Genomic DNA, 25,190 nt, shown 5'->3' with positions numbered 1-25,190 from the left:
TCTGTACGCGTCTCGCGGGTAGCGACGCGAAGTCATGTGATTCATTATGCAACCCAGAGAGAGGAGCATCAGTATTACATTCCTTCGAACAGGACTTGGATTTCCAACACTAATAGCTCAGCTGGCTAGCCTTGCCGATAATAAACATATTTACAAATCAAACTTTGTGTGGCCACCGTTCAGATCAAGCAGTCTTGTCCCGGGCTATCGGCCACGAACCAGTTCACGACGGAGAAATAACAGTAATATCCAAATCAGCCTGCTCCATCTTCTGCTTTGTAAGATTCCAATCGACCTTAAACAGCCCCGAGTTGATCCGACAGGCATACAGCCCAGCGATTTCAGCATACTGTGACTCATGTAGCTGTGTTTTCAGGTCCGCGAGAGCAGTCTCGGTGTTTCTGAGAACCTCAGCGGGAGAGCTCAGAGTTCCTCCAAGCCCATAAGACGTGAACAGACAAATTATCCAGTGCTTCTTTCCGGAACTCTTCTCGTAGTCCTCTGGCTGCGGTGGAATTATGAGGGTATGACCTTCCGGGAGCTGGACCTGAACGTCGCCAACGGAAGGTTGGGTTGTGGTGAGATAATGGGGATTCTTCTGGAAATCATCGCAGAAGGACTTATAGACCCGGAAGGCGGCCGGGTACTAGGTAATTCAGGTTGTTAATGGTGGTTGTGATCTATATTTCATGAGGGCTGGACGACATACTCTTTTCTTAAACTCAAGTGCAATTCCAGCGCCCCATGACCCTTTGCAATTGCATGCGTCTACAGGAAACTGATGTTAATTTGGCTGCCAGGGATCCTTCATAGGACGGTCAAATGCGTGGAGGTCGCTAGAGACTCACGAATCAAAGCAGCGCCTTCTGGAGCAGTGAAAAGGTCGCCCTCAATTTCTTCCACTTTGCTTGGAGTGGACATTTTGTAGCCAGGGTGAAATGAAGGTGATTGGATACGCCTTTGTGGTGAGATCAGATGAATTTTGGTAGCCGCGGATAGTTGAGAATGTCGAGGAAGTCGAAGTCGAGGAAGAGGACGAAAGAAGGAAGAAATAGAGCGCGCCGCATCACGACACACAAAGGAACTCGGACAACAAAGGAAACCAGAGCAGATGGTCTGGACTCGGTTGTCCAGATATTGGTGATGGCTCAAGGAATCCCAACACTGCGGCTAATAACAGCGATTTCATAGGAGGGGTTTTGAGTACTTTCTAGTGGCTACAGAAGGTCCAGCGCCTTGATCCGCAGCTCTACAACAAGGGTCCCGAAGCTTGGAGAAACTTGAGAATTACGATACCAAAGATAATCTAGAAGTAATAGCCATATAGATGAGGTCGCAAGCCATCTAATTATACAATGCAGTAGAGAAGACCATAAGAAAAGAGTACAAAGGACAGTTGATGTATACTGAAACTCTCAGCCGAATACCGGGTCGCCCATGGTAGGTATATTCCCTCGATTCATCACCATATAGAGCATGAGCCTCTCCGGATATTTCGTGCCAAAATCAAGTAAGAAGAGAGTCAATTTCGCAGATAGAGAGGGTGTAAACGCAGAGGCCTATTCACCGTCGCCCGACTTTCCCGACTTCTCTGGTATCCGACGGGACACAAAGAGTCGCAGTGTCTTTGAGGGCCTTCCGGGTCGTGCATTAGCCCCTTCTAGAGATGTATTGGTATCTTCTGATCCCGAAGGTGTGACTCGTTTTGCGCTCGGTTGATCGCTACCCACCGCCCATGAAGAGGTTGTGGCAACGGATAGAGGAACACTTTGACCGCTGCTTGACTTCTTTCTCCTGCTCAATGAGCGGGAAATGGATTTGAAGATTCCAGGCTCCCGATCGTGAGTTTCTTGGTCCGAACGGAAAATTTCGCCCATCATTGTCGTACTGTTAGTTGCCATGTTCTCCTCAGCAACCGGGATATAGAGAATGACGCCTCGAGCTGGTACAATATGGATAATCTCTTGAAGCGCCGCCTGAATGAGTATCGTGCTGCGGAGATTGGTAATCGGGGCGATGAGGTATGGCAGCGCAAATATTTTCATCGTGTACGCTGGAAGCGCCATATCCCCAAACTGAAGACACGAACCTTGCTGGATAGTGACCACCATGAGCGACTCAGATCTCTGGTAAATTTGTGCCATCTTTGTAGTGATGCTAGAGATGAGGGGGTTTTCGTCTTTGATCTTGAGCCGAAATCAGTCTTGAGCATTTTGCTATGCTTTGGCTAAGGGTGAGATCCATTACTTACCTTGATGTTCATCTTGATCTCAATCACGACGAGAGAGTCCTGACTCATGTGAGCACTTGGAGAAATCCAGGGGTGGCGGTTTCTGGATGAGTCTTCGAAGAACTGGCTCTTGGTCCGACACAATAGCCTCTCGTCTGCACAGGTCTTGTGTACTGCGCGGGCTGATCGACCGTCCTTGGGGTCACCGCTGGTCAAATTGGGCACTGCGCCATCTTCATCCTCTTCCCGTTCTTCAAAAAACATGGACGGCTTGACGGGGGTTCGATTCAGCCTGCTTTGTTTTAGTGTCGCCTCTGAGATACTCTGCGGTGTCAATGCTTGGAAGGAAACCGGGGACTCGAGAACCGGAATAGTGGGAGACAGGTCTGAAGAAGATGTGGAAGAAATGTTGTGCCGTCTTCTTATCATCGAGAAATCGATCCGATGGCGTTTCTGAGGCATTTTGTTCAGATGCGACGGCGAATGGGCCGTGGGCTTGGAAAGGAGGTGTCGATTAGGATACTCCAGGGAAGAATACCTAAGAAATAGTCCGGCGTTGTCCGATTGCCAGGCGCTCACTCTTCTCGGATTCGCATTTTATAAGGTAAGTTTCATGACTGGTCGCGGGAACAGATGCTGGTGTCGAAAGGAAGGCGCATCCAGTTAACTCCGGTGGCACCCAAACACCTGGGCTATTTCGAGTACTCGAGCTTTAGTATGTCCGCTCAGTATAGCACACCTCTGCAGCATTCATGCATGTCCTGTCTACCATTCCCGTCTGGCTCCACAAAGCTTTTTAGCCAGACTTTCCCGTTGGGATATGTCGCAGGGTAAAGCAAAGCAACAACTACCAGAAGAGCTCCAGACCCTGCAGGGTGACTTTGCTGACTGCTGGTTCCTAGACCGTCAGTGCTGTTCATGTGAGTTCCATCAGGAGTTGTATGTTTCTGGCACCTTGAAGACGAATCCGCTTCAAGTGTATTTCTGTTGCTTCCCTCGAGCAATACATCGTAGTAAGATACCAGAGTAGACAAATGTCAGGAATCTTGCAGTGCAAAAGCGCAGCTCTCGGCCTAAGATGTATGCTTCTCGTGGTCGTCATTTCTCCATGTATGATGGACTGCAACGACCCAGTCCATACTTACTCATGTTGCAGCACCACCTTCTTAGCAAGTACAGAAGCTACAATTCCATACAATTGACAAGCTAATTTGCTGGCTGCAAACAGACGAGCAAATGGGCGTAGTAGCGGTCCTCGGTCACCGTGAGATCAGTAAATCATCCGTCCGGGCTCGTGAGCCACGGGTAAAGAGAGCGATGCGGCATCGTACAACTTAATCCAGAGCACAAGTCAATTAGTAGTCAAAGGCAGAAAAGGTTGGATTTTTCTCAGCAGCAAAGGATGGAAGTTGAACCTCCAGAGTTCTTGGCAAGAATGTTGTGCCTGGTCAAAAGTCTTGGCTCCAGTTGGTGCCATAATTTCCCCTCGTGCGGGAACGGCGTCAAATATTCATCCCCACGCGACGCGCCCGAGCACACCAGATTCAGCGTTCAGCTTCCACGATTCGATGGGTGATGGGTGAATTGAAACTATAACACAATGGATGACCTGACAACTTCCTTGCTCGCGGAGCATTTCAGCTACACTCCTCTGGTTAGTATGCCTTGAACCAGCACCGCGCGCCCGCGGTCGCTAACCTGGTAACAGTCACTCATAGACGACATCATCAACTCAATCAACAACTTGATTTATCAAGCAATATCCAGTCTAGAAGGAGGCTTGCTTTCTACCCCGCCGGAGCGACTGGGTTTTTCCCACGCAAATAATGGCTCGACCATTCCCGACACAGACGAAGATGGGAACGTTGTTTACCCTGAAGCGCAGCTGGAAATTGAGAACGGATTGCACCAGCTAGAAACTCTCCTAGAGGCGACGGTGGACAAGGCATTTGATAAATTTGAAATCTTCGTGCTGCGCAACATCTTCAGAGTACCAGATGACTTGATGGGCTGGATCAAACTTAAACACTACGAGGTGAAAATTGGCCACTCCTAAAGCGTATCGCCCGTGTGGAATCTGACCTTTTTCTCTCTGCAGAATATCTCTTTGAACCCGTCCCCGGATGCGCCTACACCGGAAACCATTCTCGCCTTGCGCCAGAAATTACAAGAAACCAAGAAACTCAATCGGGCCCTGAAGCAGGAGAGCGCAAGAAACGAAGTGATGATCGCCCAGCTGAAGGCGATGCTCACGGCCTCACGAACGTCTAGTGCTGCTAATGACAGTAAAGCCGACGCTGAAGATTCAAGTGTCCCTGCTGGTACGAAAGCATTGGACTTGGCCTTCTTGATGTCTAGTCCAGCTGCTCAGCAATTACGGGTGGGTGTTGCTACAGGGTCGAATAAGCAACACACACCTGTGACGACCAACACTACCTTCATATTATCTCAACTTCCTGCACTACAAGCATTGCTAAACGAGCTCCGTCCCAAGTTGGCTACCCTACCCAAAGCTGGGGCTACCAATGACAAGGAAACCAAGTCGGACGAGAGACGGGAATACATCGAGAGCAGAATCAGACTGCATCTTGAACGGTCCGGGCAGCTTCCTGTTGGCAGCGATAGCCATGCCGCAATTGGTGGACGGAAGATGGACATCTCCGAAGCCCAGGCATTGGAAGCTGTGACCAGTCTTCTTACGCAAGCAGCTACAAAAGACGATTCAGCCGAAAACACAAGTTCTTAGCCAGTACTGGACCATATTGTGGGTTGATCATAAAGCACGGAAATGGTGCTGCTCTCACTACGCAGACCAAGTTAGGCTCCATGTCTGCTGATCCCGCCTGAATGGTACCACGTCCACCTTGTCTGACTTGAGGATGTTTACGACCCTTTCGTCTTTCTTTTCGAGGGTTATGAATTCCTTCTGCTCGCTTTCCAACCCGTAAAAAGCGCGGCCGAATTTGCTCATAAAACCTTCGATGATTTCAGGAGTAATGTCCTCCTCTTTCAGAACACCATTTTGACAAGCCTGCTCAAAGGCATCAACCACGAGCTGAGTCGTATAAGGCTGTGTGAAAACGCCTGCAGCGATCTTTTCTCCACCTCGCTTGGACGCTGCGGGGTGAGGTGCGCTATCAGATCCGAAAAAGAACTTGGGATTTCCCGAAGCCGCCGCCCGCAGGAGGGCATCACGGTCAGCAGGGGTCTTCGCGACTGGCTTGCAGAAGCAGAAGGGGTCGCCTGCCCAGGAATCAATGATGATGGAAAGGTGGTGGGCGGTTACTACGAGCCAAAACTGGTTAGTCCTCAACGAATAGATTAGGGGACAATCAGGGCAGGGATTGGTTTACTTGTTCCTGCGACGGTTGGCCCGCACTCCTTGACAGCTTCTACCGCCGCTGCCGTGGTACAGTGCTCAAGGATGATCCGGAGCTTTGGGAACTTCTCATGCAGCTGCTTGAGTGTCGGAAGGAAGCGCTCTTCCGCTGACAGGACGGTCACGTCTCCTTGGGAGGGAACTTCTCCGTGGAGGTTGAGGATCATATCCTGACGCTCCATTTCCGCGAACACGGGATAAAATGCAGCATAGTCAACAACACCAGCGGAAGAATTGGTTGTTACACCCGCGGGGTAACTTTTGACGCCCGTGATGCCTCGTTTCTTGGCTTCAATGATGGTTTCAGGTGTAATAGTCTCGTGAAGGTAAAGAGACATGAGGAAATTTACGTTGGGCTCGATGGCTTGTAAACGCTTTTTGTAATCGAGTGCGCGGTCAACAGTAGTCACCGGGGGCACAAGATTCGGCTATATCATGTTACTAGAAGCTCTCGGAATACATTGGTGTCTGCATCTTCTTACCATGACAAAAACAGTGTTCACACCACCCTGTCTGATGGTGGGAGTCACCAGCTCCATCATGTCGCCATCGCGAAGGTGGACTTGACGGTTGTCAGTGTTTAAGCTCGACTATACAGTCACCATCCCTGACGCGCTGAATGTACACACCATGGAAATCGGCAGACGCAGGGAGCTTGACCCCCTGTAATTTAGACAGAGGCATTGTGGACGGTGGCGGCGCTTGAGGTAAGCTAACTTCCGAGGTGCTCAGAGTCGAAAAGGACGGGCAAGATGATTCTGTTAGAACTCAATGCCTCTTGCCTTAACGAGTGACGTTTTCTTTTCGCAGTTTTCCTCATTTTCTTCCCCGCCAATTTTTTTCTCTATCGCGTGGGGTAGATCGGTTCAATGGCCACTGATTGGTTCAAATCATGTGCGTCACCCACCTGGCCACCCTTCAGAGATGGCTTGGATGACTTGACCATCTGCTGGCCCGCTGAGGCAGGGCTTTATTCTTCATCACTGGTCGATACTACTACTTCAATATCTCTATCTGTCTAAAAGAGGGACAAACAAATCACTTTCATCTATCCTCGGCCGCTCCTCCCTATGATTGTCCTCAATCAGGAACGTCTTCGTGCTGAGCTTAACCAATCATGACTTCTTCCTCAACTCGCATCTTGCTGTAGCCGCCGACGCTTCTCTAGTGGCATTTCCCCTTCCAGACCAGGCCAATTGATGATCAGCGCCAGCTTATTGCGTGCAACTTGAAGAAAATGGGCGTACATGCTAAACAGGAGTTCCCAGTGTGTTATTCGTCAGCTTCCGGCTGCATCTATCCGGATCCCTAAGCGCCTTAGAGGGACAAGATTAGAAACCCTCCTGCATGATGTCGCCCTGAAGACTACCTGCCCCTGGAGGCAAAGATCGCTCCAACCAATGGACAGGCTCATTTCTTGAGGAGCGGCTACAGAGCCTTTGTCAATGGCCTGCTGCACGAGATGGACGAGATTTGGTGCTTGCTGAAAATAAACCTCCAATCTCTTGGAAACCGGCGCTTGGACCATGGAGGGTTTTCAGCCCTCCAACTCGAATGCTGCTTGGATACTTAACAGCCAGTCTTCGTTCTTGAAGATCTCTTCCTTTCAGTTCTGCAGCGGCAATAATATCTCATTCTCTCCTCTCATTTACGTCTTCTGGCAAGGCTTCCTATTCGCTCTCGCTTTCATAGTACCGTTGATCGGACTTGTTGCTTTCAGACCTTCTTTCTCCTGCTGCTCATAGACCAAGCTCTCTACTCTATACCCTTTACTTGGATAAACTCTGTCAACATGAGCCCCGCAGCATCATTGAACGGTTCTTACCATGCATCCTGTGCATCCGACCATGAAGAGTCGAGCTTCCTAAAGCGCATTCGTGTCCTCCACTGGGTTCGACTAGGACTTGCGTTTCTTGCTTTAGGCATTTCCATCTCCATCATAGCTTGTGAGGTTGTGCCTTATCGGCATTACCGAAGCACATCTGCATACGAGAGCGTCGGGCTCTACCTGTGGCCCTTGAACTTCGACTTGCGTCCAACCATTGCTCTCCTGGCATGTGGCTGCGTAATCGCCTTCCTGAGTCTGTTCTTCATCGTTGTCGCTCTTCTGCCCTCGGTACGTCTCTCATATGACCTTAAGAGATATGCGGTTGCTAACCAAGCCCTAGCCCCATTCACATATTAGACGCGTGAACATGGCTGCGGTTGCAACCTCGGCTTCTGGATTCATCGCTGCACTCGTGGGACTCATTTTCGCCATCTATCTCCCAGGGTCATCTTACCCCAATGATTTTGACGGCGTCGAAACCCTCCACTCCTGGACCTGCAAGTGGAAGCGCTCCCACGACCTCCCGGGGGGATTTTCAAACGACGACGAGACGGCCTCGCCTGTCCCGTCCCAGTTTGCACGAGACTGCTCAGCGACCTATGCTGCGTTCATTCTGCTGGGCTTCCTGATCGGACTCGAAATCATCATGGGTGTTGCTGCCGGAGTGGGCACTTGGCTTGAATTGAGCGTTGCTAAACAGCGAGGCCAGGATCAGTACCACCTTGAGAAGGTCGAAACTACCTTTAAGCAGCATAGGTAAAGTGTTGTCATCTGCGTCTCGGGAGGGCTCTAGGCGCCTCTTGGAGGAGTGTGCGGAGATCTGCAGAAGTTGGTGTCGCCGAGGTACTGTAGTTCGAGCTTCGGTATGAAGGGTTCTGGTTCGGTCTGCGACTCTGCTTGGGACTTCTATAAAGTGCTAGTAGCATGCGGTATGTATTGAATATGTGTATATATTTGCTCTATAATAACTTGATGGCTTCACGTCGCAATGTCAATCATGTCTGGTGTGGATGCTCACGACAAGTGCCAGGCTGTATCCCAAGGATGGTGGGGAAAAGTTCGAGTAAATACAGCTCTCTCTAAATAACCTCTCTTTAACCTACAGATATCCTGTAACATCCGATGACAAACTCATACCATTTCGTAGATATACTTCTCTTCTGGAAATTGACACCTGTATCCCCAGGCATCAACTATACGTTATGTAAGCACTACTCTACCGCCCGGCAGAATAACATCTTGTATCGGAATCTCGTCGCATTCAAAAAGATTCCAGTTACAAAACACTCACTCAAAAAGAAAATATGGCTACTGATCCAGCCGTCACGATGGCTGACCCAGACCTCGACCTCGATGACGAGCCATACGACTCCGCCGAAGACGAGGACTTCTCTCTTGACCAAGCAGCAAACGACGACGAAGACGCGGAGCTCTCATCCTCGGACGAGGAGACCGAATCGGCCGAGCCAGCAGCGAAGAGGAGAAAGACAAAGAAGGATACAAAAGACTCGGCAGCGCTGGGAATCGAGGAGTTGGACTCGGGAGATGAGGCTACGATCCGTAAGGTCAAGGAGAGGAAACAGAAGCAGGGAGGAAAGAAGTCTTCTTCTTCTGATGAGGACGATGTCGACTTTGATGACGATGAGGAGGGCGGGGAGGGTGGATTTGTGAGGACGCGGGCTATGAAAATGCGGATGTATGGATTCCTTGTTTCTTTCTCCTATGCTGGGTTTTGTATGATGGCAGATCTGACGATATCCTCAGACAGGAAGAGCGAAAACCGCTTGCGAAGATAGACGGTGCTACGATCGATGTTGATGCCCTATGGGCCCAGATGAACGCCGCGGACTCAATCATAGGACCACAAGCAGCAGAGCGAAGCGAGGCATCGAAGACGAATGACGAGAAGAACGAAGACACTGAAATGCGCGATTCAGAAAGCAGCACGCAGATGGCGCAGGAAAAGCGGCCACACACTCAACAGCCAGATGAAATGATCAAAATCAAACGCACGTACAAGTTCGCCGGCGAAATGATAACAGAAGAGAAACTCGTTCCTCGCGACTCCGCCGAAGCAAAACTCTTCCTCTCCGGCGAACAGGATGGCGAAGTTACAGCGGTAACAGAAGGCGACATGGCAAACGGAAGCATAACTGTGAAAATTCGCCGGCCTCTGCGCAGAGTCTCCCGCTTCGACCCCAACCCAACCGGAGCAATCAAGAAGAGCTGGGAGAAGCAGCCTGTCACGGAAGCTGGTCAGGAAGAGAACGCACGCGGTCCGAAGATCAACACCGTCGAGAAGTCGCGACTGGATTGGGCTGCATATGTGGACCGTGCTGGTATCAGTGACGAACTTAGGGTCCATAGTAAGGCGAAGGAAGGTTTCCTTGGTCGCATGGACTTCTTGGATCGTGTTGATGCTAAGAGGGAGGAGGAGAGGAGGAACGCCCGGCTCCAAGGCATATAATTGAGGGAGCCTCTTCGTCTCTTGGCGCTTCCATGGTATACCGGGACTATATGAAGCGAAGATCGCAGAGCCTCGTACGAAATTCCTGGAAGTGTTTACTCCACCCACTCGCTACCTTGGTCCAGGTCTGAGTAATATAGAACCGCAACGGACCAGGACTCAACGCCGCCCAAGCGGCCAAAACCGCGGAGCACCTGCACTCACGCGGCCACGATCTAAGCGAGCCACCCCACCTCATAAGGACTTACAACCGAAAGCCCATAGAAGGCCACGCCCATTCGTGGAGTCACGCTGAATACGGAAGAGGGGAAACAGCCACGCCAGTCAATAATAACAACACCGTTACCAATAACACGCGGGCAGGTCGCCACGCGTCTATCGAAGTACGGATACGGATACTACTGTCATGTATTGACTCCACACCGAACAGACGAGGCCTGTATAGGTCCTGTCATAGTGGATTTTCGGTACAAACTCAGACGGACAGGCTCTAGCCCTGTCACGCTTCATTTATATATTACATTATGTTTACAGATGGGTCGAACAGAATCCCGACTTCACCGCGACACAAGCAGGGGAGCTTCTTAGCCGCGGTTAGGGCATGTGGACTCCTGGCCGTTGGACTTGGGCATATATTTGATACCAGTTTCAGGGCAGTTCGACTGCGTGACTGCAGCGCGAATCGCGTTAGTTGCACCATAGTCTTAAGTCAGGAAATATGAACTTACGCTTCTCAGAAGGCTCGTACTGGCCAGTGATCAGGTTACCCCTGACGTAGTAAAAGTACCAAGCCTCGTTCAGGTAGTCACCATCGCAGCCAACGTATGGCGCGAAGTCGTCATGGATCGCCGCGAGAGCATCGTGGATCTCACTCAGCGTGTAGGTCTTGGAAGTGGAAGGCTTGATGCCTGCCTTGGCGAGGGCCTGGCCAAAGTAAGCGACTTTTCATCTGAAAGTTCCTGTGGTCAATAGCTCATACCTTGTAAGTGTCGAGCGTCTTGAAGAGATCGACGGCCTTCTGAAGGTAGTCGCCGACTTCCTCCTGAGGAGTATAGTCAGTGTAGCAGTCCGGCTCGATGGTGTTAATGCACGTTCCGTGCTTGTTCCACTCGTGCTCCCAGAAGGACTCATCGTCACCGCTATAATCCTTCCAGTACTTGGTCATGTAGGAAAGGAGCTCGGTGCGGCCCTGGTCCTGGAGGATGGATGTGATGTTGGAGTACTCGCGCGACTCGTCGCAAAACTCCTCGTATGTGCCATCGCAGTTGTCGGGCCTAGATGTTCGTTAGACATGGAGTCCATCACCGGGGGAGCACCTTGGGAGCTTACCAGAGTCCGTGAATGGTCCAGGAGTCGCTGGGACCCGTGGCCGGGTCGTAGTCCCAGAATTGTGTCAAGAGGAGGGATCCTCCGGGGGTGTTGAAGCAGCAGGAGGCCTCCTCGGTGGAGGTCGAGCAGCTGAGAGGGGTGTCATTGGGACACGTCGGAGCGTCAGCCACGACGCTGGAAGCAAAGTGCGTAGCGGACAGGGCCAGCATGCCCGTGGAAGCGATTGATTTGAAACCCATTCTGAGAAAAGTTGAGGCTTTGGAGGGAAGTTGAATCTTGGAATTCGAAAGACACCTGAGTAGTTTGGAACTCGGCCACTGTTATATATCCTGTTCTTCGGGGAAGAAGCTAGGAATGGAAAGGCTCGAGAAGAAAAGAACAGCCAGGGACAAGATTGCAACCAACCTCGTCGCTGGTAAAAGACTCCATCGGCGTGCTCCGCATCAGCTATAGAGCAAAGGCACATGTGCTGATAAGAGGGTGCTGATTTGACAAGAGATCGTCGAGTTAGTAGATCAACCCTCAGCGCCTAGAATTGCCTCTGCGGTCCGGCGTACGCTAAGCACAAGCCCGGCCGTCTTGGGGGCCAATTGGGCGCCCTGGGCGGGGATTGTAGCAGCGCCTGAATCTAATTTCCCAGTTCGGGCGGATGCAAGACTTGAAAGGCATCAAAGAACGTTGCATCGGCTGATTGCTTGCTCTGATAGGAGAGACGATCCCAAGAAACTAGTCCATGAAACAAATTGCCTGTCGTGCCTGTCGGACCCGATTCCAAGCGACCAAATAAAATTGCATCCAGCCGTGCTTCAAGGACAGATGCATTTCCACAGGTCCGGGGTCCCCGATCCTGACCACCCCAGTCTCCAGTTGCTCTACAGGCTATCTACAGCAGCGAAAGACACGACCGGAATGGTCTTGGAGGATGATCTCTCCTGTTTCCTTCACCAATGACGACTCTTAAACATCACTGGCAGTTTTAGGCCGCCGGAATCATCGCTTTGTATTTCTGCAGTGCCCAGTGCTAGATTAACAACAGCAAAGGGTATGAACATGGAGTCAATGAATGAAGGAGCTTGTGTTCCTGCCTTAGGCTGCTCGCCAACCGGCTCTAAATAGCTCACCTTTTCACAGACTCTCGCTGGCGCAAAGTGAGTCATTGCCAAATCCGATATCGGTTGGCGGGGCATTTAAACATCACCATGGACGGAAATATTTGCTCTACTTTTACTCGAATGCCCTCTCATCGAAGACTGCCACATTGTCGCCAATGGAGGATACCAAGTTCCGCATTATCCCCGCCGAGACGGCAGAGCACCTCGCGACAGCACGGAATCTTTTCGCGGCCTATGTGGAATGGTTGAATATCGACCTCAGCTACCAGAGCTTTCAGTCTGAACTGGACTCTCTCCCTGGGAAATATGCACCACCTCACGGAGAGCTTCTTCTCGCCTACAAACCGGACAATACCCCATTAGGGTGTGTCGCCCTACGGCCCCTCTTCGACCAGCACTCGCAGCCACAATATGGCTTGGACAAAGGATACTGCGAGATGAAGCGGCTGTACGTGTCTCCCGAAGCACGAGGTATGGGTCTCGGCAAGGCCCTGGTGACTGCCATTGTCCAACGTGCAAAGGACCTGGGATATGGTGAAATGAGGTTGGATACGCTCCCTTTCATGCAAGGGGCCATCCAACTGTATACACGCATCGGATTCGTCGAGATCAATCGCTACTACGAAACTCCTCTGGAAGACACGATTTTTCTGGCTCTCGACCTGACAAAATAGGATCCTCATCGCAACTTGATTTCATTGTCTCAGGACTCAGACTGTTGAGCTTGAACTTTGTTATCGGAACACCCACGGCAGTTTGATGCCTCGTGGCCGAAAAGGAAGTCATCATAGTCAAGGTGACGAATGAGATGCAAGTCAGGAATGATGAAGAGCATGCACATAACCATGCTTTGGATTAAGGACCATCCCGGACGATGTTGAGAACGAGTTCGCTAGTACTACGTGGTTGAGCTTCTTCACGTCCACCGTTGTTGACGAGAGATTTGCGGATAAAATCTGGACGAGCTTCTGGTGGGGGTTTTAAATGCGCCGAAGCTTAATAATCCGCCCACGCACTTTCCCGCAATTGTACTAGTGGACTCGAGGACGATGTATATCGACGCCGACAGGTCGCAGGATCAAGAAAAAGGAACCTGGGATTTCTGGTCTCGGATATTGATCCGAAGGCGTAACTGTCTGAGAAATCTTCAGTCAGCGTGTCACCCAACTCTGACGATCTGGAACCCATGCGCAAAATATAACTGGCTGACCAAGATGGCGGGACTCTAAACTGGTACCCCAAGGTTCAGCAGATGGCGAAGGACTCAGTAATCATTGTTCTGCTCGGACGGCATACCGATCAGTAATCCGGGCCGGTTTGCTCAAGATATGGCTGTAGGCCGAGGTAAACTAGCGTGGTTCCTGTAGTTTCAAAGGCTGCTGTTGCCGAGCTGGACTGATTACTGATCAGACCGCGAGAAAAGATGTCATTATCAAAGAGCATGTAAGTGCACAAAATAAAATGCCAAACTATCAGCCGCCACTTATTAACCTATAAAATTCAGTCACATTCAGTCCCTGATTATGACTTCCCTTCATCATTCAGCCCACTTCACGGCATCAGAAAGATGGACAGTAACATAACAGCCACCGGCCCTGCGCTAGCAGACATTTCCAATGGTATGGTAGACTCAGACGACATTCCCCGGTACCTATACTGAGATCTACTTCCCAGACGAGAACCTAGCAACATCTACGAATGATGTTGAGACTGGCAGCACAACACCGTCACCCTCTCAGCATGCCTACCCTACTGGCTCAGAAAAAGACTCTCTCCTCGTCGGATTCGACGAACCTGGTGATAAAACGAATCCTCAAAACTGGCCTGTACAGAAAAAGTTCGTCTAAGCATTGCTATTCTGCCGCCCTCTGAGACCCCAAACTGATCAGAAACCCAGGCTTCGCATTTTCGCCCTCGTCAGTCTATCTACGGTGTTTGTGACCTTGACAAGTAGTATCTTTTCAGCTGCTATACCGCCCATAATGACTACATATGGAGTTTCTCGTGAAGTAGGAACTCTTGGAGTCTCCTTATATGTCCTAGGGTTCGCAACCGGACCTCTCGTCTGGGCCCCATTCTCGGAACTCAAAGGGCGCCGCATACCCTTCCTAATGAGCATATTCGGCTTCAGCATATTCTCGTTTGCTACTGCCGTGTCAAAGGACTTGCAGTCAATCTTCATCTGCCGTTTTTTTGCCGGCTTCTTCGGGGCTTGCACTTTGACCCTCGCCGGTGCCATCGCCAGCGACATGTTCAGTCCTGATATATTCATGATCAGCATGGTCTGCTTTGTTCTTACGGTATTTGCAGGTCCTCTCCTAGCTCCTCTTATTGGCGGCTTCATCGTCATGAATGAGAACTTGGGTTGGCGATGGACGCACTATATTCCTGGTATCCTCGGCGCGGCCTCGTTCTTATCACTGTTCTTCTTTCAAGACGAAACCTACGCGCCGATTATACTGGTCGCCAAGGCGAGAAAGCTCCGTCACGAAACTCAGAACTGGGCTATTCACGCCAAGCATGAAGAGATCGAGCTTGATCTTCGCTCCATACTTCACAACTACCTAGCCATACCTCTGAAGATGCTCGCACTGGATCCTATCATACTGTGCATGTGTATCTTCGGTTCCTTTGTTTACGGTCTGCTCTACCTCTTCCTCACAGCCTATCCGTTTATCTTTCAGCGTGTCCACGGCATGAATCAGGGCGTTGGCGGTCTTCCCTTTATAGGCGTCATCGTCGGTCAGTTTTTCGCCGGCTTGGCCATGTACCTCAGACAACCGGGGCTTCGACGCATGATTATGAAGAACAACGGACAGATCATTCCTGAATGGTTCATCATACCTGCGATTCCTGGAGCAGTAGCCTTTTCAGCGGGCCTTTTCTGGCTCGGATGGACTGGATATAGGCGGGATATCCACTGGATTGTTCCTACTCTCTCAGGGTTGTTGACGGGCTACGGCCTCATCTCGATATTTATACCGTCAATACAGTATGTTGTCCAGTATAGACGGCAGAGGTACAAGTCCCGCTCTCGAAGAGTCGTGGTGAGAGCTAGCTAACAAGATTCTCCACCAGAGCTGCTTCTGCCATCGCAGCACATACGTTCCTCCGCTCGCTCGCTGGCTCAGTATTTCCTCTTTTTGCGACATATATGGTATGTGAGCCGGAGCTTGAAACCCCACTTACCATGTGCTGATTTTTCACCTCGCAGTTTGAGGGTCTTGGTATCGAATGGGCGCTGACGCTTTTGGGATGCGTTGCAGCTGCTCTCATTCCTATTCCTGTCATTTTATACATCTATGGTGCGAGGATCAGGGCGAAGAGTAGGCTGGTTCTCTAGAGGTTTGTTCAGGGAAATAGAGTGTGATAGAATGAATAGAAGCAAGATATAAATGCAGATGCCTTCTTTTATAGGGACGTATTCAGTGGCTTGAAATATATAAGCCGGCGCCTATCGATCCGTCTCAGATTCAATCATTGGACGGTCATGCACCAACGCCAACCTGCCCCCCAACTCAGCCTCACGACTTCGAGAATCCTTCAATCTATCTCACCAAACGTGCATGGCAGCTGCAAAGGCCATGCTGGATGAAACCCACAGCCCCGTTCGTCACCAACCCACAACCGACCACAAACACCTGCAACGAGGTCACCACAACATCGCCATTGCTTGCTTACCCTCTGGGGCTTACGGAACCATCTCGGCTGCAACTCTGTTGTCACACATGTTACAATCTTTTCCCAATCTTCGGCTTTGTCTGAAGGTCGGGATTGGAGGCGGCGTGCCCCGCGAGAATGTCGATATCCGCCTGCGTGATGTGGTTGTCAGTATGCCGAGTATAATATCTGGAGGAGTCATCCAGTATGACTATGGGAAAACTCTGATGGGTCCTTCCAACTCACTGGTTCGCTCAACAAGCCACCTCAGTTTCTGCTCACGGCATTGTCTCAGATGCGAAGTAACCGTATGGTTGGAGACAGTCATACTACAGCTGTTATCTTCAGACCACTCGAGAGGTATCCGGAAATGAAGGCGCAGTTCTCACGGCCGAAGAGCGACTGGCTTTTCCGGCCTGTATACCTCATCGGAGCAGCAAACCAGACTGCTCTTTAGCATGTGATCCCAACCACCTGGCAGATCATGAGCCAAGGCCCACGGACGAGCCTCGTATACACTACGGTCTAATTGCCTCCGGAAATCAAGTCATGAAGAACGCTACGAAACGAGACGCAATTGCCGGACAGATGGACATTCTTTTGCTTCGAAATGGAAGCAGCAGGGTTGGTCGACCAGCTCTCGGTTTAGTTATTCGTGGTATTTGCGACTATTGTGACTCCCACAAGCATAAACAGTGGCAAGGGCACGCAGCCCTTACTGCTGCTGTGTACGCGAGCGATCTGCTGGAGACAGTTCCTACACATACGAATGCTGACCAAAAACGACGGCATGGGCACCACAAACCATTGGATGGTGCCCTTTGGGAAGAACTTGAAGTTTGTCGGATGAGAGGAGTAAATGGCCAGGGTTGAAGACATTGTCAACGGACCACCGACTAAAGTCGCGATATGCGGGCTCGATGGAGTTGGGAAGACCCAGATAGCCCTTGAATTGGCTTACCGAATACGCGAGAATCACTCGGCGCCAATCTTCTGGGTTCCAGGTACGAGCTACGAGGCTGTCGAGCAGGCTTTTTCGAGTATAGCGCAGATCCTGGGCCTCCATAGTGTCAACCCAGCAGAGGCAAAATGCAAGGTTGAGGTCTATCTTGAACAAAATGAAGCGAATAGATGGCTGTTGATTTTCGATAATGCTGATAGTATGGACATGTCGGTTCAGGGTATCTCCACCGACGATTCCTTGTCCCTGACGGACTGTCTTCCCTTGAAAGGCAGCGGCCATATCCTTTCTAAGACTCGCAATCGAAAGGTGGCTGTGTATTTGGCATCTTTCAACGTTGTCAATATCTCTGAGCCTGATACAGAGGGCACGGTACAGATTTTGAAAAGGTCACTAATCGAGAAAGACTTGCTTGATGACACCAATACAGCAATGACACTTCTCAAGCAAGTGGCATTTCTTCCCTTGGCAATCATCCAGGCAGCGGCATATATCAATAAGAACCTTATTGGGTTATATGACTATATCGAGCTCCTCCAAATTGACAACAAGACCTTGGTCTGCATGGCAGACGTAGCATGGATCTACGCGGGCCAAGGGCGCTGGAGCGAAGCCGAGGAGCTGGGACTGCAGGTGCTGGAAATCCGAGAGCCAATACTAGGGCCAGAGCATCCCGAGACTCTGGCTGCCATGGCGAGATTAGCTACAACTCGTTACGAACTTGGAAAGTGGAAAGATGCCCAGGCAATGAGAGAGCAGGCCCTTGAAATTCAGAAGCGCGAGAGAAGGCCTGAGCATCCGGTCACCGTGAATAGCATGTCTGATCTGGCCCGCTCATATTCCAAGCTTGAAGTGGAACGAGGCTGAGTGGTTGCAAGAACAGGTCTTTGAGGCTCGCAAGCGCTGGTATGGTTTCGAACACCCTCACACTTTGAGGATCACGCGGAACCTTGCCTCTACATATGAGAAGCGCCTTAGATACAATGAGGCGTTGAAGCTGGAGACATATGTACTTGAAACCAGTACAAGGGTGCTGGGATCTGACCATCCTTTTACCATACTCATCGTGAGCAATTTGGCGGGTACCTATAGCTCATCGAGAAGGCTCATGGATGCTGAAAGCCTAGCAAAACAGGCCTTTGAGGTCCGCAGACGAATACCGGGGGCAGAACATCCGGACACGCTGAAAACCATGAAATCTCGCTCCCAGACCTTGAGAGCCCAAGGAAGACTTGACGAGGCCTTGCCCTTGATGAAAACCTGCTTTGAGCTGAGACACAAGTTGCTTGGCCTTGACCATCCTCGTACCAAATCTACCACTCACTGTTTCGAGAAGGTGAAGAAGGAAAAAAATGCGATACGCACCACCAGTTCTCTAGGTGGTCATTCTGGGCCACCACCAGTAGGAAATTTACTTGACATCTAAGCATCAAACAAGCCACTTACAGCCCAAACTTTTCCCAGTCTAATGTCCAGTAAGAAAGCGACAAAAAGCATCACATTATCACATCACAATCACATTACAACCCACGAGTGATTCACATTGCTGACTGCCCTCGGCCATACTTAGAGTTCCGGTCATCGAGCCATAGAGGTACCGTAACATTGACAGCCGCAGGCGAGGCACACACAATATATACTTTGCAGCGTAGCATCAGCAGCGCCAAATCCCGCAGATCATCCTGCCATAGATTCTCAAACAACTCGAACATGCAAGAGAGAGTAAAGACGTAATCTTCACCTCCCAAACAATGGAGAATCCCAAACTTAATCGAGAAGAAGAATTCCTCAAGATCCCATAAAGGCTGAGTAAATATAATCTCGTTGGCCGGCATCGAACCTACCATGTATGTACCATGTACGACCTGTGCAACATACCTCAATCGTCGACCGGCGTTGACCTGCATGCTACTCGGGCTTCGAGTACTCGGTACTTAGTTCTGGGGCTGTGAAGAGAGAAAGTAGGGCCGGGTGGACAGAGTAAGCACTAGCCCGGCCCAAACTAACCTTATCCACTACCCGACGGCTACCTTGGCGCCTGCCCTAAACAACTCAGCCTGGACTTTGCTAAGAGTGACGGTCTCGAATAGCACCCGCCGCTATGTCAGACTAAGGGCGTTCAGCAGCTGCGGTGCAGCACTAAAATTCCAACAGCCAGGAACCACCACAGCGGTTGCACACGGTGAGCGCGAAATCAAGAATGGGCATCGGTTGCTCCATGCCAGACGGGATCTTGGACTGAGGAATGTCCAGAACCAAGGTTCTGTTGAAAAGTACCTGACACATCGCCCAATAGTAAGTACCCCGTAGGTTCTTCGAATGCGATCCATCAGAACCAGCCTTGGAACTCCCCAAGCCCATTGAATCTTCAAACCAAGGAACTGCCGAGTGGTGGCTTTTTTTTCTCTATTCTAAAATAACACGTATATCATGTCTAGCTATTATTAATCCGATCCGGGGTTGACATATCGATTGGAAAAGAAACAAAGAGTCACTCTCAAATTGTACAGGATCAGGCCCTCGCTCTGTCGCACATCGTCCGCGCCCATGCATTATTAGATTATTCAGTTTTAAAAAAAACAATAAACAGCCACTCCCAGAGCACAGGACGAGAAAACAAACACTCGGTCAACGTATAGCCAGTAATGTTCTACAAGAGGAAAAAAAAAAGACAAGGGAAAACGAAGCGGGCCAGAGGAACACCGTGGACCACCGGATCTGCTAGGTCAGTAGAGAAAGAAAGAGATAGACATAAGGAAATTTTTGGCATAGCATCGAGCCAGCGGGTATCATATGAGATTCCATGCAGATCAGCCTTCCGGAGCCCCTCAATCCTCCCAGGTATCCACCCCAATGTCGCCCGCCCCGGGGATGGGATCTTCCAGCTTGGACCCATAGATAGGACGCCCATCCGGTGTCAGCTGTCCCCGAAAGTCAGGATCATAATCAGGACTTTGATCGTCAAGCGTCGCAACATATCGATTGCGCCCACCTCGCTTACTGTGAGTCTTGGTATAGTGAGCGTTGAGGTTGTCGCTTCTCGAGAAGGCACGGTGGCACCCGGGAACCCAGCAAACATGGGGCTTTTCCTTGGAATGGCTCTTCATATGCCGCTTCAAGTGCTCCTGTCTCTTGAAGCGCCCATTGCAACCAGGCTCTTTGCACTTGAACTGAACCTGTTTGATGATTGGAGGAAGATTTTCCAGCATCAAGTTTTGCTTGGAGGTTTGCCTGCGGAGGGTCTTTCTGGAGGCCATGCGGTGGGGTCTTTGGAATCCGTCCCGATAGACTGGAGATTGCTGAAAATCATCGAGATACTCGCAGGGTCCACCAGAGAGACGACTCATCGGGGTATCGGCTCCAGATCCCGTACCGAGGGAGCAGGACCGCACTGGCGTTGTGGGGCTGTGCTGCTTGAAAGCACTAAGAGAGGTCGGAAACTCTGTGTACGATGGCGGTGGAGTGACTGGAGCGACTTGCGAAGGCGCAATCGTCTGTGGTGGAATTGAGTCCGTTAGTGGCATCCAGGGCATCATGCTGTTTACAGACATTGATGACGACAAGCCCCGCTCTGGCTGTTGAAATATCGACCGCGATAGACAAGGGTTGGTCGCAGACTCTGGTAGATAGGTAGCCGGTTGGTGACGGTAGTTGTTGCGCCCCATGGTTGGGTATTGATGCATGCCGTGATGGTACGCGAGCCCTTGAGTGACATGGTCATAGGTCTTGGGTGTCTCTGAAGGCATCCACAATTGTTCGATATGCTCGTCATACCCTGACAAAAAGTCGGTCATGGGCATCCGTTCCTGTGGTTCCATGTTGCCATAGGACAATCCAAGGCTCTCTGTCGACGCCATTCCTGCCAGGCGAAAGGCGCTGCGTATAGGCGTAGAGCCGGTGTGTCGTTCGTAAGTGTGACTGGGGAATGATCCCGCTTCGTGCCAGCCTGGTGACTCTAAGGAGCCGTGGCTGTATATACTTGTAGGTGTGGGTGTAGGCGAATCCAAAGGTGAAAAGCTCGAGGTCATGGATGGGCACTCGTTGGAGCTCAAGGACGAACAATTGATATCAACCGTAAGACGATCGGATATGTTTTGCTGATGTCGCATATCTTCGCTCGATTCGGTGTGGCGGTCCTTATAGGCGACGTTATCACCTGCCGAAGCACTGTTTAGTTTATGCCGTGGAGATAATGTGCTAGACTTTAATGATCAAGTGTGAGACGGGCACATAAAAGACAATGAGTGTATAGTAGCAGCAAAGAATGGGAAGGCGACGAGTGCCAGTGGGGTCATATGGAGCAGTTGAGGGCCTGATTGACAGCAAAGAGAGACAGGGTGTGTCCCAATTACAGTAAAGGACAGTGAGAGAAAAGAAAGGAATAAAGGAAGGTTGAAGCAGGAGGCAAAGAGAAAGAGAGTGTGTGGGTGAGGAAGGGAAAGAAGGAAGTCAGGTTGGGCAACGGGAATGGAGGAGGAGCGGCGAGATGAAATAAACAAATCCCGGGAGGATATACGGAGGCAGGTAACGAGAGGGTCGATCGTACTTACAGCCAGCAGTCATTACTCTTTGGCCCGAAGTAGCAGTACCGACTCGAACCAGAGCTGGGAAACACAGAGGGGATGGCAGAAGGAGGGGCGCGTCGCGTTCCTTTCGGGGTCCTGAGCAAGGCCAGGAATGTACGCTATAGAGTTCCTCGAGTAACCACCAGAGCTCCTCTCGAACGGTCGAATGGTCTGGACTGGGACGGCTGGGGTTCCTCCCGAGAATGTCTCTGGATAAAGAGGCGACCCTGCAACAGGAGGGGGGCGAGGAGAACGAGGCCGAGGGGGCAGTAGATCCGCCCTTAAACGCGATATCCGGATCCTAGGTTCCAGTCGGCACGGCAGATCGGAGGGCTCACGGGCGATCAGAAGACTCTGGATGGACGGAGAGCTGGTTCGTGTCTCAGTTGCAGCAGAGGGATGATGTAGTTATAGATAATCAACGTAGGTAGGGTCAGCAAGGGGACGATGGACGGATGTCTCAGGCGAGTTCGGTCTGATAAAGCTTCAAGCTTTTGAGGAATTGCAGGCGCTGCAACATGGAGATCTCGGGAGATCGAATCAAGATATAATAGGTCTGGCTGTTGCAGCGCCAGAGTCCCATTTACTGCTTTGGGCGGACGTTGGAAGCAAATCTGGGCGTTTAGAGGAGGAAAGTACATCCCTCACGTCCTCTGCCAACCCCGGGGTGGCAGAGGGGGTTACTTATTATTTTTTTAATCTTGATCCATTTTGATTTGCCTTGATTTTAATTCTCCTGGTTAATTTATCGCCAATATTTTGTTCTTCTGCCCTCCATTTTCCTTTTTCCTGCCCGCCTGCACACGGTGGATCATCACGCTCTGATGCCGACCAAGTATGATTGCGAGTCTGCAACAGATTAGCACCACCCGGACCTGCATTTTTGGTTTATCTTGCTCTGTGTTATTTTTATCCTCAACCTTTCGAAGAATGCATGAACAGGAAGGCCCTCGAGCCATTCAGAAAGAGGCCAGCACAGAGCGAGAACCTCCGGGACGCAAAAGGAATGCTCCAAACGTCACAGCAAGCATCATCAGACTCGCCTGAAACTAGCATCCTAGTATGCTAAGGGGTGAATATCACCTAAATCCAGTTAAACTTTTGATGGCGATCCTGCGCTGTGAATCAGTGGTATTAAGATTCGCGATCTTCGTCTGGGGCAAGTGACAAGACTAAATCGGCTAATGAAGGTAAAACAGCCGCACACACCAATCCATTATTCATCAGGTGCTGGGCTTCTACTCCCTTCCCACCGCTAAGTGCGATTAGCAAGCCCTGTTCCACGGTTGTCAACCTGCAGGGCACTGAGTGATCGGCAAGGATTGATGAACAGACTCCATGTGGAGAAGGGGGGTTTCCGCTCAGACAATCAGCGAAACATAGCCAATGCTAGCATTCTGGCTGGATGAGGGCAATTCTGCGACGATCGAAGATCGATTTGTGCATCGCAAGTTGATGATACGTTAGAGGCCGAAACACGAACGTGATGGCGAGATAACCAGCCCAACCCAGCAGAGGGCGAAAATTCGTGGGAATCGCCCGGCTCCATTCAATATTGCCTCCTGTGCCTTGGTCGAATATGCATAAACCATAACCAATCGGTCCCCGGTCTCCTGCTGGGATAACTCGAAGGCGACCGAAAACGTCCAACGTTCGGCAGTACATCTAATGATTTCTCTCACTTGGGGGCAATCTACGCATTGATGCGGATTCTGGCGGGAGAGTAGTGGTCTTGACTTTTCGCCTCATTCCTCAAGCACTGGATCGTCATTCTTGTCTCCGGGTCAATCAGAGCAATCAGAGCATCCTGGAGCTACGGAAGATCGATGTGGTGTCCAGGTGCCAAATGACGCCACCTGCTTCGAAAAATTGAATCACGAGAGTCAGGTTGGTGATTGCACATGACTCTGCGGATGTACCGAGAGTCGAAGCAATGGCTGCACGAAAAACCTCAAGGACGACAAAAACCTGAGTGAGTAAACAAACTACTGAAATGAATTATTGGCCGCAAACTTGGTTTCTTACCGCTTGTCATTCCATTCCTCTTCTTGGAAGGCGTTTGCTGGGTCAAGGTCTGTGCGAACCCGGCTCCCATTGCATGATAGGCCCAGCTATCTCGGGATCTTAGCAAAGGGACTAGGTAGTAGGTACAGTATACCTGGCGGCTACCTTTGACAGCAGAAGTGCTTAATACCGAGTACCATCTCGATTCCGACTGGCCGAGTTGGGCTCGTCCATTCAGATCCCAGTCGCAGAATTTTTTCTTTTCCCACCGATTTATTTTCTTCTGCGGGCATGTGAGGATAGCATCCATTCTAGGATCAGGATCCACAGGGCTGAAAAACGATCGGAGACTAAACACCAACGATGATCAGAGCCGACTTCCTCTCGAGAAGAGGATCAACTGCCAACTTGCCAACGATTTCTCAAGTTGCTTCAGATTTCTTAACTCTTGAGGGCCCAGCGCTAGTAAGGATGCGAGTGGCTGGTGGCTATTGTGCGACAGAGCTCGGGACACTGCAGTCGTCAGACCAAACTCGTTCTCGCACGCCTCTTTACCCCCAGTCCTGCGCTGCTCAAGTGGGCGTTGGGGAAGTACCTCGTAACAGCCGTGCAGGAATTCGAAAAGTACGGTGCCTCATCTATTACCGATCGACAATGTGTCGACCGTTTGGTATGAAGAAAAACAAGGCTGGATTAGGCCCAGGGCCTCTTGGCTGGTGATCCTGGCTGGAACCAGAACGTCAGGATCATTATAGTGTGTTAGCTTGCTGCCTTCGCTGCACATCATCAGGGCTTATTTATTAGCGCTTTCGAAAAGCTGGCCAATCATTAATCGGCGGCGGTGTTTGACTCAAGGAGTCAAGGCTCAGGCACTCGAGAACGGTTGGTGGGTTAAGCTGCTAGGTGTTAGCCCCAAAAGGTCCTAGACCACACAGGAGAGAGCTCTCATCTTCCTCCCCATCTTGCCCCTTCATAAACCACTCGGGCCTTCAGTTCGGCGCTTTGACTCTATAGTTTGGTACCCATTTGTTCTGGAATGTGGATCGGAGGCTACTACTTGAGCACTCCAGAGTCTCAACGGGTAAAGGCGCACAGTTGAGATCAGCGCTGTGGAGACTTTTGGGGTCGATGGCGGACGCAGACCGCCTTGGCATTGGCCTTCCAAATCAATCAATCATCCAACACTCAACACCTCCAGGCTCTAGTCACATCTCTACAGGGGCCTCACAATAGTCGTCTCCAGCGGATCTATTTTCCATCGAATGTCTTTTCCTGCCAGACCTTCATATCCGTCGTCCGCGCGTCGCTTGGGCGTCAATTTACGAGAACTACCCTAGGGACCTGGACGAACTTCATCCGACCGTCTGACATGTCATGCGGAGGTCGGACTTTGGCAGGCTCCGGAGATACTAGGCACCCATTTACGTTCGACTGGAGGCACACTTTTCGCTCCAAGAATGATGGCTTGAGCACGGCCTGAGTTGAGCAAAGTGCCCTCCTGGACACCTCTACCACTTTGTGAAATTGATCCGTCGAAAACCGTATGCCAGCTATCTATATCATCTAGTATGGGAATTTTCTGGATATAGACTCTACGAATCACAGATCTGTTGAGCATTTGCGGCATTTTACCCGACCGAATATCCTGCTGTCAC

The 25,190-nt window shown here is 50.7% G+C and overlaps 12 protein-coding genes across 12 annotated transcripts; 6 read left to right on the top strand and 6 right to left on the bottom strand.

The window, feature by feature from the left end:
* Window positions 1-6: 6 nt before the first annotated feature.
* Window positions 7-1,192, bottom strand: BJX68DRAFT_227845 (uncharacterized protein). The gene is made up of 3 exons (XM_071038760.1): window positions 849-1,192; window positions 710-768; window positions 7-646 (listed from the first exon to the last, which is right to left on the bottom strand). The coding sequence occupies exons 1-3, from the start codon at window positions 919-921 to the stop codon at window positions 224-226; spliced, it is 555 nt and encodes a 184-aa protein (XP_070903240.1). The 5' UTR covers window positions 922-1,192; the 3' UTR covers window positions 7-223.
* A 126-nt stretch (window positions 1,193-1,318) lies between these two features.
* On the bottom strand, window positions 1,319-2,871 carry BJX68DRAFT_159781 (MIF domain protein). The gene is made up of 2 exons (XM_071036839.1): window positions 2,252-2,871; window positions 1,319-2,186 (listed from the first exon to the last, which is right to left on the bottom strand). Exons 1-2 carry the CDS (start codon window positions 2,690-2,692, stop codon window positions 1,560-1,562), a joined length of 1,068 nt encoding a protein of 355 aa, XP_070903239.1. The 5' UTR covers window positions 2,693-2,871; the 3' UTR covers window positions 1,319-1,559.
* A 959-nt stretch (window positions 2,872-3,830) lies between these two features.
* BJX68DRAFT_262628 (MIND complex subunit MTW1) lies at window positions 3,831-4,976 on the top strand (the record flags this gene model as incomplete). Its single annotated transcript, XM_071044490.1, has 3 exons — window positions 3,831-3,884; window positions 3,939-4,265; window positions 4,329-4,976. The coding sequence occupies 3 exons, from the start codon at window positions 3,831-3,833 to the stop codon at window positions 4,974-4,976; spliced, it is 1,029 nt and encodes a 342-aa protein (XP_070903238.1).
* Window positions 4,977-5,033: 57 nt separating this feature from the next.
* Window positions 5,034-6,293, bottom strand: BJX68DRAFT_262627 (dihydroorotase; the record flags this gene model as incomplete). Its single annotated transcript, XM_071044489.1, has 4 exons — window positions 5,034-5,515; window positions 5,584-6,037; window positions 6,092-6,171; window positions 6,239-6,293. The coding sequence occupies 4 exons, from the start codon at window positions 6,291-6,293 to the stop codon at window positions 5,034-5,036; spliced, it is 1,071 nt and encodes a 356-aa protein (XP_070903237.1).
* Window positions 6,294-7,269: 976 nt separating this feature from the next.
* On the top strand, window positions 7,270-8,279 carry BJX68DRAFT_159761 (uncharacterized protein). The gene is made up of 2 exons (XM_071036838.1): window positions 7,270-7,725; window positions 7,778-8,279. Exons 1-2 carry the CDS (start codon window positions 7,402-7,404, stop codon window positions 8,195-8,197), a joined length of 744 nt encoding a protein of 247 aa, XP_070903236.1. The 5' UTR covers window positions 7,270-7,401; the 3' UTR covers window positions 8,198-8,279.
* A 486-nt stretch (window positions 8,280-8,765) lies between these two features.
* Window positions 8,766-9,904, top strand: swc5 (putative Swr1p complex component (Swc5); the record flags this gene model as incomplete). Its single annotated transcript, XM_071044488.1, has 2 exons — window positions 8,766-9,133; window positions 9,202-9,904. 2 exons carry the CDS (start codon window positions 8,766-8,768, stop codon window positions 9,902-9,904), a joined length of 1,071 nt encoding a protein of 356 aa, XP_070903235.1.
* A 381-nt stretch (window positions 9,905-10,285) lies between these two features.
* BJX68DRAFT_159716 (T2 family ribonuclease) lies at window positions 10,286-11,703 on the bottom strand. The gene is made up of 4 exons (XM_071036837.1): window positions 11,234-11,703; window positions 10,884-11,178; window positions 10,633-10,828; window positions 10,286-10,574 (listed from the first exon to the last, which is right to left on the bottom strand). The coding sequence occupies exons 1-4, from the start codon at window positions 11,470-11,472 to the stop codon at window positions 10,489-10,491; spliced, it is 816 nt and encodes a 271-aa protein (XP_070903234.1). The 5' UTR covers window positions 11,473-11,703; the 3' UTR covers window positions 10,286-10,488.
* Window positions 11,704-12,459: 756 nt separating this feature from the next.
* On the top strand, window positions 12,460-13,180 carry BJX68DRAFT_159680 (GNAT family N-acetyltransferase). The gene has a single exon (XM_071036836.1). It carries the CDS (start codon window positions 12,501-12,503, stop codon window positions 13,017-13,019), a length of 519 nt encoding a protein of 172 aa, XP_070903233.1. The 5' UTR covers window positions 12,460-12,500; the 3' UTR covers window positions 13,020-13,180.
* Window positions 13,181-13,765: 585 nt separating this feature from the next.
* BJX68DRAFT_227825 (MFS transporter) lies at window positions 13,766-15,761 on the top strand. Its single transcript, XM_071038759.1, has 5 exons — window positions 13,766-13,788; window positions 13,850-14,182; window positions 14,243-15,364; window positions 15,424-15,502; window positions 15,560-15,761. The coding sequence occupies exons 3-5, from the start codon at window positions 14,328-14,330 to the stop codon at window positions 15,686-15,688; spliced, it is 1,245 nt and encodes a 414-aa protein (XP_070903232.1). The 5' UTR covers window positions 13,766-13,788; window positions 13,850-14,182; window positions 14,243-14,327; the 3' UTR covers window positions 15,689-15,761.
* A 150-nt stretch (window positions 15,762-15,911) lies between these two features.
* On the top strand, window positions 15,912-18,392 carry BJX68DRAFT_278189 (uncharacterized protein; the record flags this gene model as incomplete). The annotated part of the gene is made up of 6 exons (XM_071048485.1): window positions 15,912-16,202; window positions 16,268-16,386; window positions 16,443-16,819; window positions 16,881-17,416; window positions 17,447-17,773; window positions 17,820-18,392. The coding sequence occupies 6 exons, from the start codon at window positions 15,912-15,914 to the stop codon at window positions 18,390-18,392; spliced, it is 2,223 nt and encodes a 740-aa protein (XP_070903231.1).
* A 1,402-nt stretch (window positions 18,393-19,794) lies between these two features.
* brlA (C2H2 type transcription factor BrlA) lies at window positions 19,795-21,075 on the bottom strand (the record flags this gene model as incomplete). Its single annotated transcript, XM_071048484.1, has 1 exon — window positions 19,795-21,075. One exon carries the CDS (start codon window positions 21,073-21,075, stop codon window positions 19,795-19,797), a length of 1,281 nt encoding a protein of 426 aa, XP_070903230.1.
* Window positions 21,076-23,204: 2,129 nt separating this feature from the next.
* BJX68DRAFT_159642 (uncharacterized protein) lies at window positions 23,205-24,348 on the bottom strand. The gene is made up of 4 exons (XM_071036835.1): window positions 24,131-24,348; window positions 23,982-24,048; window positions 23,557-23,885; window positions 23,205-23,468 (listed from the first exon to the last, which is right to left on the bottom strand). Exons 1-4 carry the CDS (start codon window positions 24,171-24,173, stop codon window positions 23,329-23,331), a joined length of 579 nt encoding a protein of 192 aa, XP_070903229.1. The 5' UTR covers window positions 24,174-24,348; the 3' UTR covers window positions 23,205-23,328.
* Window positions 24,349-25,190: the final 842 nt, after the last annotated feature.

This window comes from Aspergillus pseudodeflectus (assembly GCF_044049435.1).
Source record: "Aspergillus pseudodeflectus strain CBS 756.74 chromosome Unknown BJX68scaffold_5, whole genome shotgun sequence".
Classification (NCBI taxonomy): domain Eukaryota; kingdom Fungi; phylum Ascomycota; class Eurotiomycetes; order Eurotiales; family Aspergillaceae; genus Aspergillus; species Aspergillus pseudodeflectus.
Note: the sequence above shows the minus strand (reverse complement) of the source record. Positions and strands in the feature narration are given on the sequence as shown.

What these genes read in the sequence shown, in the direction of transcription:
- BJX68DRAFT_159761 (XM_071036838.1), top strand. Translation starts at nt 7,402, where the DNA reads ATGAGCCCCGCAGCATCATTGAACGGTTCTTACCATGCATCCTGTGCA. An exon ending in TTGTCGCTCTTCTGCCCTCG is followed by an intron (nt 7,726 to 7,777) that starts GTACGTCTCTCA and finishes ACCAAGCCCTAG; the next exon opens with CCCCATTCACATATTAGACG.
- BJX68DRAFT_159680 (XM_071036836.1), top strand. Translation starts at nt 12,501, where the DNA reads ATGGAGGATACCAAGTTCCGCATTATCCCCGCCGAGACGGCAGAGCAC.
- BJX68DRAFT_159642 (XM_071036835.1), bottom strand. Translation starts at nt 24,173, where the DNA reads ATGAGGCACCGTACTTTTCGAATTCCTGCACGGCTGTTACGAG. An exon ending in TCCTGCACGGCTGTTACGAG is followed by an intron (nt 24,049 to 24,130) that starts GTACTTCCCCAA and finishes TGACGACTGCAG; the next exon opens with TGTCCCGAGCTCTGTCGCAC. An exon ending in CTAGCGCTGGGCCCTCAAGA is followed by an intron (nt 23,886 to 23,981) that starts GTTAAGAAATCT and finishes GTTGGTGTTTAG; the next exon opens with TCTCCGATCGTTTTTCAGCC.
- BJX68DRAFT_159716 (XM_071036837.1), bottom strand. Translation starts at nt 11,472, where the DNA reads ATGGGTTTCAAATCAATCGCTTCCACGGGCATGCTGGCCCTGTCCGCT. An exon ending in AGACGCTCGACACTTACAAG is followed by an intron (nt 10,829 to 10,883) that starts GTATGAGCTATT and finishes TACTTTGGCCAG; the next exon opens with GCCCTCGCCAAGGCAGGCAT. An exon ending in GTACGAGCCTTCTGAGAAGC is followed by an intron (nt 10,575 to 10,632) that starts GTAAGTTCATAT and finishes TTCGCGCTGCAG; the next exon opens with TCACGCAGTCGAACTGCCCT.
- BJX68DRAFT_227825 (XM_071038759.1), top strand. Translation starts at nt 14,328, where the DNA reads ATGACTACATATGGAGTTTCTCGTGAAGTAGGAACTCTTGGAGTCTCC. An exon ending in GTCCAGTATAGACGGCAGAG is followed by an intron (nt 15,365 to 15,423) that starts GTACAAGTCCCG and finishes ATTCTCCACCAG; the next exon opens with AGCTGCTTCTGCCATCGCAG. An exon ending in CTCTTTTTGCGACATATATG is followed by an intron (nt 15,503 to 15,559) that starts GTATGTGAGCCG and finishes TTCACCTCGCAG; the next exon opens with TTTGAGGGTCTTGGTATCGA.
- BJX68DRAFT_227845 (XM_071038760.1), bottom strand. Translation starts at nt 921, where the DNA reads ATGTCCACTCCAAGCAAAGTGGAAGAAATTGAGGGCGACCTTTTCACT. An exon ending in AGAAGGCGCTGCTTTGATTC is followed by an intron (nt 769 to 848) that starts GTGAGTCTCTAG and finishes AGTTTCCTGTAG; the next exon opens with ACGCATGCAATTGCAAAGGG. An exon ending in CACTTGAGTTTAAGAAAAGA is followed by an intron (nt 647 to 709) that starts GTATGTCGTCCA and finishes TGAATTACCTAG; the next exon opens with TACCCGGCCGCCTTCCGGGT.
- BJX68DRAFT_159781 (XM_071036839.1), bottom strand. Translation starts at nt 2,692, where the DNA reads ATGCCTCAGAAACGCCATCGGATCGATTTCTCGATGATAAGAAGACGG. An exon ending in AGATCAAGATGAACATCAAG is followed by an intron (nt 2,187 to 2,251) that starts GTAAGTAATGGA and finishes TTTCGGCTCAAG; the next exon opens with ATCAAAGACGAAAACCCCCT.